At 44.9% G+C, this 16,784-nt stretch overlaps 1 protein-coding gene across 12 annotated transcripts in view; it reads right to left on the bottom strand.

Moving 5' to 3' along the window:
* Positions 1 to 16,784, bottom strand: part of LOC126419835 (UDP-glycosyltransferase UGT5-like) — a 640,482-nt gene that overhangs the window by 506,388 nt on the left and 117,310 nt on the right. For 2 of the 12 annotated variants that reach the window (XM_050087078.1, XM_050087076.1), the window contains exon 4: positions 14,696 to 14,918. The exons of 9 other annotated variants lie outside the window; for them this stretch is intronic. In XM_050087078.1, coding sequence (XP_049943035.1) covers positions 14,696 to 14,918 — 223 coding nt within the window. Of the gene's footprint in view, positions 1 to 8,289; positions 8,510 to 14,695; positions 14,919 to 16,784 lie in introns of all 12 variants that reach the window. One more of the 12 variants, XM_050087071.1, reaches the window with a different exon arrangement.

Genomic DNA, 16,784 nt, shown 5'->3' with positions numbered 1-16,784 from the left:
TACATTTTATATCCTCTCTACTTCGACCATCCTCAGTTATTTTGCTCCCTAAATAGCAAAACTCCTTTACTACTTTAAGTGTCTCATTTCCTAATCTAATCCCCTCAGCATCGCCCGATTTAATTTGACTACATTCCATTATCCTCGTTTTGCTTTTGTTGATGTTCATCTCATATCCTCCTTTCAAGACACTGTCCATTCCGTTCAACTGCTCTTCCAAGTCCTTTGCTGTCTCTGACAGAATTACAATGTCATCGGCGAACCTCAAAGTTTTTATGTCTTCTCCATGAATTTTAATACCTACTTCGAATTTTTCTTTTGTTTCCTTTACTGCTTGCTCAATATACAGACTGAATAACATCGGGGAGAGGCTACAACCCTGTCTCACTCCCTTCCCAACCACTGCTTCCCTTTCATGCCCCTCGACTCTTATAACTGCTATCTGGTTTCTGTACAAATTGTAAATAGCCTTTCGCTCCCTGTATTTTACCCCTGCCACCTTCAGAATTTGAAAGAGAGTATTCCAGTTAACGTTGTCAAAAGCTTTCTCTAAGTCTACAAATGCTAGAAACGTAGGTTTGCCTTTTCTTAATCTTTCTTCTAAGATAAGTCGTAAGGTTAGTATTGTCTCACGTGTTCCAACATTTCTACGGAATCCAAACTGGTCTTCCCCGAGGTCCGCTTCTACCAGTTTTTCCATTCGTCTGTAAAGAATTCGCGTTAGTATTTTGCAGCTGTGACTTATTAAACTGATAGTTCGGTAATTTTCACATCTGTCAACACCTGCTTTCTTTGGGATTGGAATTATTATATTCTTCTTGAAGTCTGAGGGTATTTCGCCTGTCTCATACATCTTGCTCACCAGATGGTGGAGTTTTGTCATGACTGGCTCTCCCAAGGTCATCAGTAGTTCTAATGGAATGTTGTCTACTCCCGGGGCCTTGTTTCGACTCAGGTCTTTCAGTGCTCTTCACGCAGTATCTTATCTCTCATTTCATCTTCATCTACATCCTCTTCCATTTCCATAATATTGTCCTCAAGTACATCGCCCTTGTATAAACCCTCTATATACTCCTTCCACCTTTCTGCCTTCCCTTCTTTGCTTAGAACTGGGTTGCCATCTGAGCTCTTGATATTCATACAAGTGGTTCTCTTCTCTCCAAAGGTATCTTTAATTTTCCTGTAGGCAGTATCTATCTTAGCCCTAGTGAGATAAGCCTCTACATCCTTACATTTGTCCTCTAGCCATCCCTGCTTAGCCATTTTGCACTTCCTGTCGATCTCATTTTTGAGACGTTTGTATTCCTTTTTGCCTGCTTCATTTACTGCATTTTTATATTTTCTCCTTTCATCAATTAAATTCAATATTTCTTCTGTTACCCAAGGATATCTATTAGCCCTCGTCTTTTTACCTATTAGATCCTCTGCTGCCTTCACTACTTCATCCCTCAGAGCTACCCATTCTTCTTCTACTGTATTTCTTTCCTCCATTCCTAAAATTGTTCCCTTATGCTCTCCCTGAAACTCTCTACAACCTCTGGTTCTTTCAGTTTATCCAGGTCCCATCTCCTTAAATTCCCACCTTTTTGCAGTTTCTTCAGTTTTAATCTGCAGTTCATAACCAATAGATTGAGGTCAGAATCCACATCTGCCCCTGGAAATATCTTACAATTTAAAACCTGGTTCCTAAATCTCTGTCTTACCATTATATAATCTATCTGATATCTTTTAGTATCTCCAGGATTCTTCCATGTGTACAACCTTCTTTTATGATTCTTGAACCAAGTGTTAGCTATGATTAAGTTATGCTCTGTGCAAAATTCTACAAGGCGGCTTCCTCTTTCATTTCTTCCCCCCAATCCATACAGTGCAATAATTCGCTGCCAGACGATTAGAAAGAAAGAGAGCCACTGAAGTCGCACTTAGTCATAGAGAGGCTCTCGCGAAAGCCACAGAAGACAGACAGGTACGGTCTAACAGATGTCTTTTCTTTGCTCTTGAAGGGTTGTCTTTATATTATTTTATTCTATTTTACCTTCTTATATATACATTGACATTAGTTGCCCTTATGTGTTTTTCTTTTTCTTTTGTATGTTTACGTATCTTTTGCGATGTATCATGCAATATTTCACCTCAAATGTTTGCGAAATACGCCCGTCGTACAGCAGCTTCGACCAATCACAGCACAATAGCTACAATTTCCATTGGTAGGACATTTAGACTGGATAGTTTTGTGGTGAACAAGCTTTGTTTACATTTAAGATTCAAAATGGTTCAAATGGCTCTGAGCACTATGGGACTTAACAGCTATGGTCATCAGTCCCCTAGAACTTAGAACTACTTAAACCTAACTAACCTAAGGACAGCACACAACACCCAGTCATCACGAGGCAGAGTAAATCCCTGACCCCGCCGGGAATCGAATCCGGGAACCCGGGCGTGGGAAGCGAGAACGCTACCGCACGACCACGAGCTGCGGACTTACATTTAAGAACTTACCATACTGCAGAGCCACTGAGGAAGCTTGATTGTTTATGTTGATTTTTCTAATACCAGTGACACTTTTATTTAATAAATTTGAGAAAGAGTAAAGATTTATATGTTTTTAAGTTATCTCAGCATTAAATACTATTCGACTCATTAGCGAGCATTCAGGTTGCTTCGCCACTCTTTAAAATTATTCATCGGCTTTCATTTTTATTTGAAATATTTTATTAGATATTCCTTTTTTGCATGAACACGATCATTACTGATAGGAAGATTAATTAAGGGTGGATCCTGCCATCGACATACATGGCGAAGCACATGGCAAGACTTGAGAATTTTATACTTTAGTTATCTTTCCCTGTAATTGGAGAGCAGATGTTAAGTATTATTTAGTCAGTGACTGAGACACTTTTCTTATGTTTGACAGTGACTATTCAAAATTACCAACAGGGAAGAATAGACGAGATATACTTTTTCAAGTAGTAGGGGATAAATCAGCAGGGAGTCCACGGAAACCAGCAGGAAAGAAAGAGAAATGGCATCAGATACCAATAGGAACTATCTTAAGTATAAGTGTATGAATTATACGATGCAAAATTTGTACAGGCAGGTCGTAAGTAAAGTAACTGAGGAAGTGAAGCGAGGGCTTATAAAGGAACTTAATAAATTTTTTATTGATAAATGTATAGATAATAATTCGACTCTCATGCCAAGGATTAATTAGAAAAGTATTTAATACTGACGGACAAAAGAAGATTTACGCTCTTCGTTTATTGATTTTAGTAATAGTTACCTTGCGTTGTTCTCATGTCCTGGTGGTAAGACGTGCTGTGTGATTTTAAAGTGAAATTGTGTTATATAGTGAAAGCTATTTATGAACACAGTGATTTTTCTCGTTTACGATACCATGGATCCCAGATCCTGTAACTCTGGGAATTATTATTATTTTATTTTGTGTTAAGAATTTAGATGGAAGCGACGATCTTCATGGCGGCGCAGCTCAACAATAGAGGTGCGTGAATGTGTTCATCTCATTCCCTTCGTGGCCGCCGATGTCAGTTCCAATATTTAGGTCACATTTGCCGCGACACTCAGAACCTGCGATCTTTCTTTTCGTTTAATTACGAAGTCTGATTCTTTTTCTTCTTAGGTGAATAAATGCATTTTAACCATAACTCTTTTTACCCAGGCCACAGGGAATAATAGTACTTAGAACGTACGTGCCTCTACCCCGATCGTACGATCGCATATGTTTGAGTGTGTACCGACGTAACTATACTTATGACCGATTTCCCTAACAGTATTAATTCTTATTTTGAACCACTCACTCACGAATGTACGTGCTCTCTTATTTAGTGTATTCCTTCATAACATTACTGTTAATATTCAGTGGCTTAGTTTCCACAATTGACCTTTGCCTGTGTGGCAGCGGCGCTTCACGCGAAATATTTATTACGCGACAATCATACTAACTCTCATTTCAAAATCAATACACGGGCTGACTAAGTAGCTAGCAAATTTATCAGAGCGGTTACAGATTCGAGGGCAAAGATAAATCAAAGAAGTAAGTGAACAATTGGCAGAGCTCAAAAAGCTACGAGAAAAGTTTAAATTAGACAAAAAGTCAGAGGTTGAAGACGAGCTTCAAGAATAGCGAGGTAGTAAAAAGGAGGTAACATCTTTTAAAAATGAAATATATTAAGAGGAGACGGAGGATAAAATGGTTCAAATGGCTCTGAGCACTATGGAACCTAACATCTGACGTCATCAGCCCCCTGGAATTAGAACTACTTAAACCTAACTAACATAAGGACGTCACACACATCCATGCCCGAGGCAGGATTCGAGCCGGCGACTGTAGCAGCAGCCCGGTTCCGTACTGAAGCTCCCAGAACCGCTCGGCCACAGCGGCCGGCGACAGAGGACAAACAAATTGAAGGAGAACTGAAAGTGAACAAGTAGAAGCAAGACTTTGGAAAAAATTGTTCAAAATCAAGTTAATGAATGTAGGCAAGGCAAGGATGAAGTGATGCGTTAGACAAAATTTCTGGTTGGTTTTGATGAATAGCAGCTAGGTCTCAATGTAGAAAAATGTAAGGTAAGCAGATGAGTAGTAAAAAGAAACCGATAATGTTCGACTACAGTATTAGTTGTGTGCTGCTTGACACAGGCACATCGATTAAACACCTAGGCGTAACGTTGCAAAGCAATATGGAATATGAAATGGAACGAGCACGTACGGGTTGTAGTAGGAAAGGCGAATGATCGACTTCGGTTTATTGGGACAATTTTGGGGAAGTGTGGTTCATCTCTTAAGGAGACCGCATATAGTGCAACAGTGCGAGCCATTGTCGATTACTGTTTGAGTGTTTGCGACCTGTAGCAGTCTGGCTTAAAGAAAGACATCGGAACAAATCAGAGGTAGGATGCTAGTTTTGTTACTGGCAGGTTCGAACCACGCACAAGTCTTATGGAGATTCTTTAGCAGCTCAAATGGAAATCCGTGGAGGGAAGGCGACGTTCTTTTCGCCAAGTACTATCGATTAAATTTATGGAACCGTCATTTGAAGCAGTCTGTAGAATGATAATACTGTGGCCAACAAAAATTTCGCGTGAGGACCAGAAGGTAAGGTTAGAGAGATTAGACAGGCATATAGACAGCAGTGTTGCCCTTCGCTCTATTTGCTAGTGGAACGGAGAAGGTAACGACCGGCAGTGGTAGAGGGTACCCTCCGCCACGCACCTTATCGTGGCTTGCGGAGTATGTATGTAAATGTAGATGCACAAGCTGCCTAACGTCGTCCGAGTGATGAAAAGCAGAAGGCTGCATTGGGCGGGTCATGCAGTGTGGAAGAAACACGGTAGTCCAAGATTAGAGTGGACTGTATCTCATCAGGCATCAGACAATTGAGAAGATCTAGGAAGAGATAGACTGACTGAGTAAGAGAAGACTTGCTGCAACTGGAGTGTTGGAGAACTGGAAAAAGACTGCAGAAGCCAGGAGCAGATTAACTGTGGCTGCATGCGTTGCTGTTGGCCTGGTTGTGTAAAGAAAAGTAAAAAGTAGGTACCGGGTGATCAAAAAGTCAGTATAAATTTGAAAACTGCATAAATCACGGAATAATGTAGATAGACAGGTACAAATTGACACACGTGCTTGGAATGACATGGGGTTTTATTAGAACCAAAAAAATACCAACGTTCAAAAAATGTCCGACAGATGGCGCTTCATGTGATCAGAACAGCAATAATTAGAATAACAAAGTAAGACAAAGCAAAGATGATGTTCTTTACAGGAAATGTTCAATATGTCCACCATCATTCCTCAACAATAGCTGTAGTCGAGGAATAATGTTGTGAACAGCACTGTAAAGCATGTCCGGAGTTATGGTGAGGCAATGGCGTCGGATGTTGTCTCTCAGCATCCACAGAGATGTCGGTCGATCACGATACAGTTGCGACTTCAGGTAACCCCAAAGCCAATAATCGTACGGACTGAGGTCTGGGGACCTGGGAGACCAAGCATGACAAAAGTGGCGGCTGAGCACACAATCATCACCAAACGACGCACGCAAGAGATCGTTCACGCGTCTAGGAATATAGGGTGGTGCTAATAAAACCCCACGTCGTTCCAAGCATGTGTGTCAATTTTTACCTCTCTATCTACATTACTCCGTGGTTTACTAAGTTTTGAAATTTATACTGACTTTTTTAACACCCAGTACTTACAACAATAGAAATAATAGTAATGCGTCAACCACCACATCACCTCTGTCAGAAGAAAAGTGCCTGAAGTTCTTCAGAGTGCTTTAGATTTAGTACTTGTAGAATTTATTACCGTGTCGATGTATGTATGTGGACTGAGGTGACGAATGGAAATTTGTACTGAGACCAGTATTCGAAGCCGGGTCTCCTGCTCAGCAGGCAGAATTGCCAACCACTACACCAGCTTGGCCTTCCTGATTGGGGATTTGCACTGAGGAGGGAGGCCTGCTAGTGTAGTCCAGGCAGCTGTTCTGAGCCACTGTGGTCAGCGCAACTGCCTAGTGAGCACGAGGCGCAGGTTCGAATCCTTGTCTTTGTACAAGTTTTCACTCGTCACTTCAGTCTGCATATATACAGGGTGTTACAAAAAGGTACGGCCAAACTTTCAGGAAACATTCCTCAGACACAAATAAAGAAAAGATGTTATGTGGACATGGGTCCGGAAACGCTTAATTTCCATGTTAGAGCTCGTTTTAGTTTCGTCAGTATGTACTGTACTTTCTCGATTCACCGCCAGTTGGCCCAATTGAAGGAAGGTAATGTTGACTTCGGTGCTTGTGTCGACATGCGACTCGTAGCTCTACAGTACTAGCATCAAGCACATCAGTACGTAGCATCAACAGGTTCGTGTTCATCACGAACGTGATTTTGCAGTCAGTGCAATATTTACAAATGCGGAGTTGCCAGATGCCCATTTGATATATGGATTATCACGGGGCAATAGCCGTGGCGCGGTACGTTTGTATCGAGACAGATTTCCAGAACGAAGGTGTCCCGACAGAAAGACGTTCGAAGCAATTATTCGGCGTCTTAGGGAGCACGGAACATTCCAGCCTATGACTCGCGACTGGGGAAGACCTAGAACGACGAGGACACCTGCAATGGACGGGGCAATTCTTCGTGCAGTTGACGATAACCCTAATGTCAGCGTCAGAGAAGTTGCTACTGTACAAGGTAACGTTGACCACGTCACTGTATGGAGAGTGCTACGGCAGAACCAGTTGTTTCCGTACCATGTACAGCGTGTGCAGGCACTATCAGCAGCTGATTGGCCTCCACGGGTACACTTCTGCGAATGGTTCATCCAACAATGTGTCAATCCTCATTTCAGTGCAAATGTTCTCTTTACGGATGAGGCTTCTTTCCAACGTGATCAAATTGTATATTTTCACAATCGACATGTGTGGGCTGACGAGAATCCGCACGCAATTGTGCAATCACGTCATCAACACAGATTGTCTGTGAACGTTTGGGCAGGTATTGTTGGTGATGTCTCGATTGCGTCCCATGTTCTTCCACCTACGCTCAATGGAGCACGTAATCATGATTTCATACGGGATACTCTACCTGTGCTGCTAGAACATGTGCGTTTACAAGTACGACACAACATGTGGTTCATGCACGATGGAGCTCCTGCACATTTCAGTCGAAGTGTTCGTATGCTTCTCAACAACAGATTCGGTGACCGATGGATTGGTAGAGGCGGACCAATTCCATGGACTCCACGCTCTCCTGACCTCAACCCTCTTGACTTTCATTTATGGGGGCATTTGAAAGCTCTTGTCTACTCAACCCCGGTACCAAATGTAGAGACTCTTCGTGCTCGTATTGTGGACGGCTGTGATACAATAAGCCATTCTCCAGGGCTGCATCAGCGCATCAGGGATTCCGTGCGACGGAGAGTGGATGCATGTATCCTCGCTAACGCAGGACATTTTGAACATTTCCTGTAACAAAGTGTTTGAAGTCACGCTGGTACGTTCTGTTGCTGTGTGTTTCCATTCCGTGATTAATGTGATTTGAAGAGAAGTAATAAAATGAGCTCTAACATGGAAAGTAAGCGTTTCCGGACACATGTCCACATAACATATATTCTTTCTTTGTGTGTGAGGAATGTTGCCTGAAAGTTTGGCCGTACCTTTTTGTAACACCCTGTATACGTGATAGGTGTGAGACTTGGAAAGTTCCCTAGAAGCGTACAGTTTGATGTGATAAATCGCGGTGTTGTCGTGGCCGGGTGAGTGGCCGGCTGGCTACCTGGGCTCGTTGAGCACCTGGTCGAGCGCCCACTGGACCGACTCGGCGGTGATGTTGCGCAGCTGCAGCAGCACGGCGAAGCCCAGCTGGACGGCCTGCATGGCGTTCAGCTCCTGCTCGGCGAACACGGGCAGCGCCACCACGGGCACGCCGCGCGCCATCGCCTCCTGCGTGCTCAGCAGGCCGCCGTGCGAGATGAAGGCGCGCACATTCTTGTGGGCTGCAACAGACAACGTGGCCCTCTCGCGTACTGCCACTGCCTTGTTGGAGGATAAGTCTAGGATTACTTGGCAAGAAGGGCAACAAAATGCAGCGTAGAATATCGTCTTCGTATCACTGTGCTGCTATAAAAACGAGTGGCATCCCAGACCACCAGTCCTTCTTCTCAGGCCGTATGCCGGATGACGGTCAGGTTGGCGTAGCACGAGTGCGTCTCCTGGCACCTCGTTGCCGGTCATCAGAGCTCACTTCCAAGTGGGGCTCATCGCTGGAGACAATTCTACTCCAGCCAATCAGATTCCATCCCAGAGATGTGTCTGGAGATGCCCCAGAGAAATGTGGGATACCAACCTGACCTGCCGACCGAGACGGAATCCACGTTTGGCACTCTCGATTCAGACGTTCCACGATTTCCCTAAATCGATCCAGGAAAATTCCGGAATGGTTTCTGTGAAAGGGCTCGACCGATTTCGTTTCTCGTCCTTGTATCACTCCTAGGTCGTGATGCGTCTCCAATGACCTCAAAGTCGACGGAGCCTCAAACACTAATCTTCATTATTTGGTTCCGTCCAACATAATTGTCAGCAGTGATGGTCTGGGATGCCGTTTCGTTTCATCGCAGGACCCCTTTGGTGGTCATCTGCGGAACCCTGACAGCACAGCAGCACATGGACGGTATTCTGTGCGCAGTTTTGTTGCCCTACGCTACGGGGCTTACATTTTAGTAAGATTAGGCAGAATTTGACATGAAATCCGTCAGGAGGACATCCAAGAACCCTGTCAATCGATATGAAGCCGAATGACAGCTTCTGTATGGGCCAGATGGTGACCACCGCGTTATTGATTTTCTCAATTTGTGAAGTTCTTTCTCTTGAATAAATCATCCAGTTGCTCTGAAGTTGTAATCATTTCTTGTTTGGACATCCGGATAATTTCTTCGTGGTTCACCTTCTTTTGTCCTAGAGTGCAAGTCCTGTGCGCGGAATGATGCAAAAATACCTGTGCGGATTTTTCATAGCCGACACTCGTGACCGAGAGGTTCTAGACGCTTCAGTCCGGAACCGCGCGATTGCTCCGGTCGCAGGTTCGAATCCTGCCTCGGGCATGGATGTGTGTGATGTCGTTAGGTTAGTTAGGCTTAAGTAGTTCTAAGTTCTAGGGGACTGATGACCTCAGATGTTAACTCCCATAGCACTCAGAGCCATTCGAACCATTTGATTTTTCATATATATGGCTCTGAGCACTATGGGACTTAACATCTGAGGTCATCACTCCCCTAGAACTTAGAACTACCTAAACCTAGCTAACCTAAGGACATGACACACATCCATGCCCGAGGCGGGATTCGAACCTGCGATCGTAGCAGTGGCGCGGTTCCGGACTGAAGCGCATAGAACCGCTCGCCACCGCGGCCGGCTGCGGATTTTTCGATCCTACGACTATTTATTACCTATTAACCATGATGGCAAGTAATTGTAAAGATCTGACCAAAAATTCCAATATAACAGGGCTCTGAATCATGTCACACTGTCTTCAGATCACACACCCGACCAAATCAGAAGCTAAACTGGCTGAAAGCAGGAAACAGAATGCCGGGTGCCCGCTAGAAACCTCTGAGCTCCACGGTCAGAAATCAGAAGCGTTTCCCATTGGCTGAAGACCCGAGCTGTCCCACCAAAGATACAAATGCGCTTCAGTCGTGCCCCTTACAGATAATCCGAGGAATTTATATCGCAAAGATAAATTTGCGATTTTAGAACGTAAAAATGTTGTAGACAAAAATGAAAGTGCAACTGAATTTCAGGCTGGCAACCATGTAAGAAGCGTAAGAACGGTAAGTATAAGATGATCGTAACCGACAGCGACCGGAGATGACTGACGTTCGGTGTCAGTGAAAATCGCTTTCAGACATGACAGGAACTGTTTCTGCCACTGAATGTGCATCCGTCTCACCGGTTTCTGAGCCTTCTTTGTAAAGGCAACTATATGCGGTGTACATTTGGCATCGAGTACCTCACAAAAGGCTGTTGCTGGCTGTGCTACCTGAGACTGTATTCTTCGGTAGGCCTAACAACACAGAAACTGGACGCTGTCTGAATGGAAGCGCGTAGTGGGGACCGACGGGTCGCGATTTCTCCTCTTTTCACACGGCGCGAGCTCTGAACTGCTCACTGCCCCAATGGGGCACTCAGTGGAGGCTGTGGTACAGGCCAGAGGAGGCTCTGTCATGTGTCGCAGGTGTTTATCGTAACGCGAATTTGGCTCACTCTTTCAGGTTACTGCGGAGCTTTATTTCTTCATCAGCTTACCTGGCGTTGCCTGAGTATGCATTTATTACATTAGCTTATCTTCTTCTTCCACTTCTCTTTGTTCGTCTCCTCCGCCTGCTCTCTGTCCACCCTCACTATCATCTCTCTCTGTCTATCTGCTACTCCCCCCTCTCCCTTTCCATCTGCCCCCCTCCCTCTCTCAGTCCATTTGCTACTCCCCCTCTCTCTGTCCATCTGGTTCTACCACCTCTGTCCATATCACTTCCCCACTCCCTTTATTTTGGATATTTGTTGTAAGATCTTATGGGGCCAACTGCTGAGGTCATCGGTCCCTAACCTTACGCACTACTTAATTTAACTTAAACTAACTTACGCTAAGGACAACATACACACCCATGCCCTAGGGAGGACTCGAACCTCCGACGAGGGAGCCACGCGGACCGTGACAAGGCGCCTGGGGCCGCGCGGCTATCCCGCGCGGTGCTCCCTTTACCTCTCCACCTGTGTGTCCATTTCCTCTTTCCTTTCTCTGTTTACTCCTTTCTCTCCATCTCTCCGTCCATCTTCCCATCTGCCCTCTCCCAGTCGATCTCCTCCTCGCATCTCTCTCTGTTCATCTTCTCCTCTCTTCTTCCTCTCTCCATCTCCTCCTGTTTCCTGTTTGCATCCATTTCTCTCTCCCCTTCATTGTATCCATCTCCTCCTCACTACTACCTTCGTCCACATCCTCCTTCTGCCACTCTGACCACATCTTCATCCGCCCTTCCGCCCCACCTTATCGCCTCCGCATTAATAGGAGGCTGATGGTTCTTAACCCAAAAGTACTTGTTTCAAGATGCTAATATGTGTAGCTACCAAGTTTGGTTGAAACTCTTCCAGGGGTTTAGGAGGATGTTTCTACCATTGCTTTGCCAGAGTACGAACATTTACGCAAGTGCCACGTATATCCCACATATGCGTAACATATTCCACACAGATTTGTGCAGGTATTCACATGTATCTCTAGCGAATTAGGTCCTGCAGTTCCATTTTCACGCAGCTCTATCTCCATGACGTCATATCTCCTGGAGAATACGCCGTATAGTGGTATAATTTTGCAGGTACATTCAGTCAAGTATTTGAAAACAGTCTACGAAATGTATTACGAATAAAATTAGTAGCAAAGACGCGAGGAATTAAAACGTCATGCATAATGCGGCATTTTTTCACGCATCTCAGTGTTTATGACGTCATGTCTCCTGAAGTATATATCTTACAGCGCTATAATTTTCCTGTTGCATTCAGTGGTAATGCGAATACTGTATGCAAAATGTGTGATGAATACAGTTAATAATAAAGAAACAATAAATTAAAACGTCATGGCCAATGCGACAGTTTCACCACATGAGCAGCGAAAACGTATAAGCGATAAGTTTTCTTCTTTCATTATTTTCTGGCGTTAGCACCGAGGAAAGGTCTCTTACAGGTTTGAAATTATGTTTTAAGTTAGTTGCAAGTCACTAAGTACTCTGATTCCTAAATTCTGGATGAATTAAGCCTGCGAATCCTCGCGCCTTGAGCTGCACTAGTTTTCCGGCCCGCTAACTGCCCCTTGATAAGTACGTCTTTCATCCCCCCCCCACAGCAATTCTCTCCAAACAGTAAGTAATACGTGTACCAAGTATGATTGAAATCGGTCCAGAGGTTTAGGAGAAGATGTGGAACATACACACATACTGTTTGACAAACACCCCCTCAATTCTTTCTTTCTTTTCCTTATTTCTTTTGCTTGTGCCTTCTTCCCGCAGTGACGCAGGGTCGGCATGGTTAATCGGATTTGGCAAGGTTAATTTAAGAGGTGGCCGAATGCCCTTCCTGCCACCACCCCGTACCGCCCGGGATGGAATTAGTGCACCCCAACTGTCTGCATCTAGTGTAATCCATGGAATAGTGTGTATGTGTTTAGATGTCTGCGAGCCCTGTAACTGACGCGGGACGTGGGGACCAGCCCGGTATTCACCTAGGGGGATGTGGAAAACCGCCTAAAAACCACATCCAGGCTGGCCGGCACTCCGGCCTCCGGCGTTAATCCGCCGGGCGGATTCGACCCGGGGCCGGCGCGCCTACCCGAGTCTAGGAAGCAGCGCGTCAGCGCTCTCGGCTAACGTGGCGACAAACACCCCCTCAATGTCGCCAGTTAAATCATCCGATTATAATCCCACACAGAATGTTCGCTAATATTGAGAAAAGGGTGTGAAACGTAGCAGTCTACTTCCCCGCCATGTGGCAGCTCTAAAGGGATCTACAAGGGAGCTGAGCGATTGTGCACTCTATTAAGTGATGTCTCCTGAGGACCCATGCTGTGCTTAAAGCCGTTGGCACACGGACCGTGCATCCGAACGCTGAGCGTTGAGCGTGCCGAGTTTCTGACCTCATAACTCGGGAGTCTTTCCGAACGTGCAGAGCAATATCTGGCTTGTCAGATATTCTGAGCGTGCATCTGAGCGTTGACCAATGAGATGTAACAACGCCGCCTACGTCACACGCACGCCGTCTCCCTTCAGTACTGAGTTGTGAGGCACCATATTGGCATTCATTTCAAGCCTATATGTATATATGCCGTTTCTGAGCACCAGCAAATTGAGAATCACTGGAAAACCCGTTGTTAACTGTGTAATTCGTTCCAATAAAATAATGAGAAATATCACATTTGTGGCAAAAGAATTATTGTAACTTGCGTATAATGAGAGTAGGCTATTTGAAGGCAGCGACACACTGAAGATTCATGCAAAACGCATTGTTCTTGGTACAATGTGTTATAATTAAATTTCAGTAAGTAACGTATCTACGATAAAGGTTTTTAGCGAGAGGTAAGATCAGTATGACACTATGAATAGGGACACGAGGGGTGATGTTGGTTTAGGCAGCCGGCACGGTAGCTCAGCGTGTTCGGTCAGGGGGTTAGCTGCCCTCTGTAATTAAAAAACTGAGTCAATCGACCAACCACGAACATAAAAGGATGTCTTACAACGTCCTCCCCGAGCAGATGCAACGAACAGAAGCGAACAAAATGAGATTAAAAAAAAAGCGTAATGAATAGCGTCACTCTCTGATAGTGAGTCCTTTTGTTGGGAGGGGGGGGGGAGTTCGCTTCCTGACACAACCAATATTTTTTCGCCTAACATTCGCGTTTTTATTAAGTTCTGATACTTTATTATTAGTTTAATATAAGTATAGAGTATGATATTTGATATTATGTAAAGACAAGTTCACCTTTTTTTGAGGGGTGACTTTGTTCGATTGGCTTAATCTAAAGGACAGGTTACGCTTCTTGTATAAAGATATTTTGCTCCTTTTTCTTTTACGCTTCGTAATTCACATGTTGCAAAGATTATGCTACTGGGTAGGAACAGTGATCAAATAAGACTAACCTTGGGGGTTTACTAAAATGCGGGAATGACGAAATAATGTTTATCTTATGCAGAAAAGTATTCCAAGTTTGTACCGCACTGTTTGTATTGGAAGTTTTATAAGCCTGTGACCTTATTGATTGGACGTGGTACTTTCCTTTTCGTGGACGATGGAAGAAATGTGCGTTTTAACAGAGCTAATATGGGAATTTTACGCGCGCCCGTTGAGTAAACAGTGTGATTAACGAACTAGAAACATCCCGCAACAGTCGCTGGAGTGCGTTGCGATCGCGTATACCACGTTGGGGCCCACGTACCGTATGCACAAGTCGCATCGTTCCCGAGGGTTCAGCAGCACGTTGAACTCTGCACGCTCAACGTTAACGTTCGACAGCACGGTCCCTGTGCCGACGGCTTTAAGGGTACAGGAATAGACGTGTTAAATGTAGCGGGAGGTACCGTGAACAACTCACCGCACAGTGAAAGGTATCTACAGCTACAGCTACAGACGGAGCCGCTGCGACTCACCGAGTATGTCGGACTGCGGCAGCCACTTGCCCGTCCTGACGTTGGGGGGCTGTCCGGGCAGCGAGTCGGCCTCCCACTTCCAGAGCACCCGCTGCCGGAGCCTGGAGAAGACGTCCACGAAGGCCTGCCGCTTCTCGGCCGGCCAGTGCTTGCTCTTCACGTTGGACCCCATGCTGAAGTAGATCACGCCGTCTGTCGCCTCATCCAGAAACTTCTGCAAGTCCTAAAACCCCCCCAAAAAAATCTTAAACACTCTCTCAAAGTCCCTGCGCTGCTCTTTTATTACTTAATCTGGAATTCACAAGTGAAGGGCGGATTAAAGTAATGTCGATTTTTATCGAGGTTAACAGGTACTACTTTATCGTACAGAACCTCCAACACAATGAGACATCTCTCTGGTTAGTAAGAGGACATTCCGGTGTGGAAGGCAATGGCCTAGTAGATATGGTAGTTGTGAAGGTATCTATTCTAAGCACATTCGCGCATATCAGTGATCCGTACTTCTTACTTAGTTAGTTGCATGTTCCACAGACCATTTGAACAGTTCTTTTATCGAAATGACATGGAACGAGTCAGTTTACAGGATATACATATACGATTTTTTTTTTTAAACTGGCTACCTGTCTTTAAGTAGAAATTCGTCAGTGGAATAGAAGGAGTTGTCCAGGAGAAATGATTTTAAATCAGATTTAAAGCTTGCTTCGCTACTTGCAAGGCATTTTACGTTATTGGGCAAATGATAAAACATTTTTGTTGGTGGCCATTGAAGTCATTTCTGAGCCGCTGCCAGCTTCAGCAATGGGTAACAAAGGTCATTTTCTCTCTGCTGTTGTATGTGTGTACATCAGTGTTGTTCTCAAATTGTCATTGGTTATTTATGACCAGTTTCATTAGCGAATATGTTTTGTAGCACAAGATGTCGCAGTTAAAATGGCTAGCTCCTTGAAGAGGTACCTACACGACGTCTTTGGGTGAACGCCTCGCATTATTCTTACTGCTAGCTTTTGTGCAATCAATACTTTGTTTCTAAGTGGTGAGTTAGCCCAAAAATTATTCCGTACGGCAGCACTGGGAGGAAATATGTCTGAAGGTTGATACATTTGTCTCCATGATTATCGATTGTACACAGAGCATAAGTAGTTGAACTTAACTGTTTGTAAAGCCTAGAAATATGCTTCTTCTTGTTCACGTTTTTGTCAATAGGTACACCCAAAGCTTCAGATCATCTACCTTATTTACTGACTGCTGCTCATGTGCTACATCAGTGGTTGGTATGGCTCTGTTTGTTGTACAGAAATGAATGTACTGTGTATATCAAAATTTATGGAGAACCGATTTTCAGTGAACCACTTAATACAATCCTGGAAATTGAAATAAGAACACCGTGAATTCATTGTCCCAGGAAGGGGAAACTTTATTGACACATTCCTGGGGTCAGATACATCACATGATCACACTGACAGAACCACAGGCACATAGACACAGGCAACAGAGCATGCACAATGTCGGCACTAGTACAGTGTATGTCTACCTTTCGCAGCAATGCAGGCTGCTGTTCTCCCATGGAGACGATCGTAGAGATGCTGGATGTAGTCCTGTGGAACGGCTTGCCATGCCATTTCCACCTGGCGCCTCAGTTGGACCAGCGTTCGTGCTGGACGTGCAGACCGCGTGAGACGACGCTTCATCCAGTCCCAAACATGCTCAATGGGGGACAGATCCGGAGATCTTGCTGGCCAGGGTAGTTGACTTACACCTTCTAGAGCACGTTGGGTGGCACGGGATACATGCGGACGTGCATTGTCCTGTTGGAACAGCAAGTTCCCTTGCCGGTCTAGGAATGGTAGAACGATGGGTTCGATGACGGTTTGGATGTACCGTGCACTATTCAGTGTCCCCTCGACGATCACCAGTGGTGTACGGCCAGTGTAGGAGATCGCTCCCCACACCATGATGCCGAGTGTTGGCCCTGTGTGCTTCGGTCGTATGCAGTCCTGATTGTGGCGCTCACCTGCACGGCGCCAAACACGCATACGACCATCATTGGCACCAAGGCAGAAGCGACTCTCATCGCTGAAGACGACACGTC

The sequence above is a fragment of the Schistocerca serialis genome, chromosome 9, assembly GCF_023864345.2.
Source record: "Schistocerca serialis cubense isolate TAMUIC-IGC-003099 chromosome 9, iqSchSeri2.2, whole genome shotgun sequence".
Classification (NCBI taxonomy): Eukaryota; Metazoa; Arthropoda; class Insecta; order Orthoptera; family Acrididae; genus Schistocerca; species Schistocerca serialis.
Note: the sequence above shows the minus strand (reverse complement) of the source record. Positions and strands in the feature narration are given on the sequence as shown.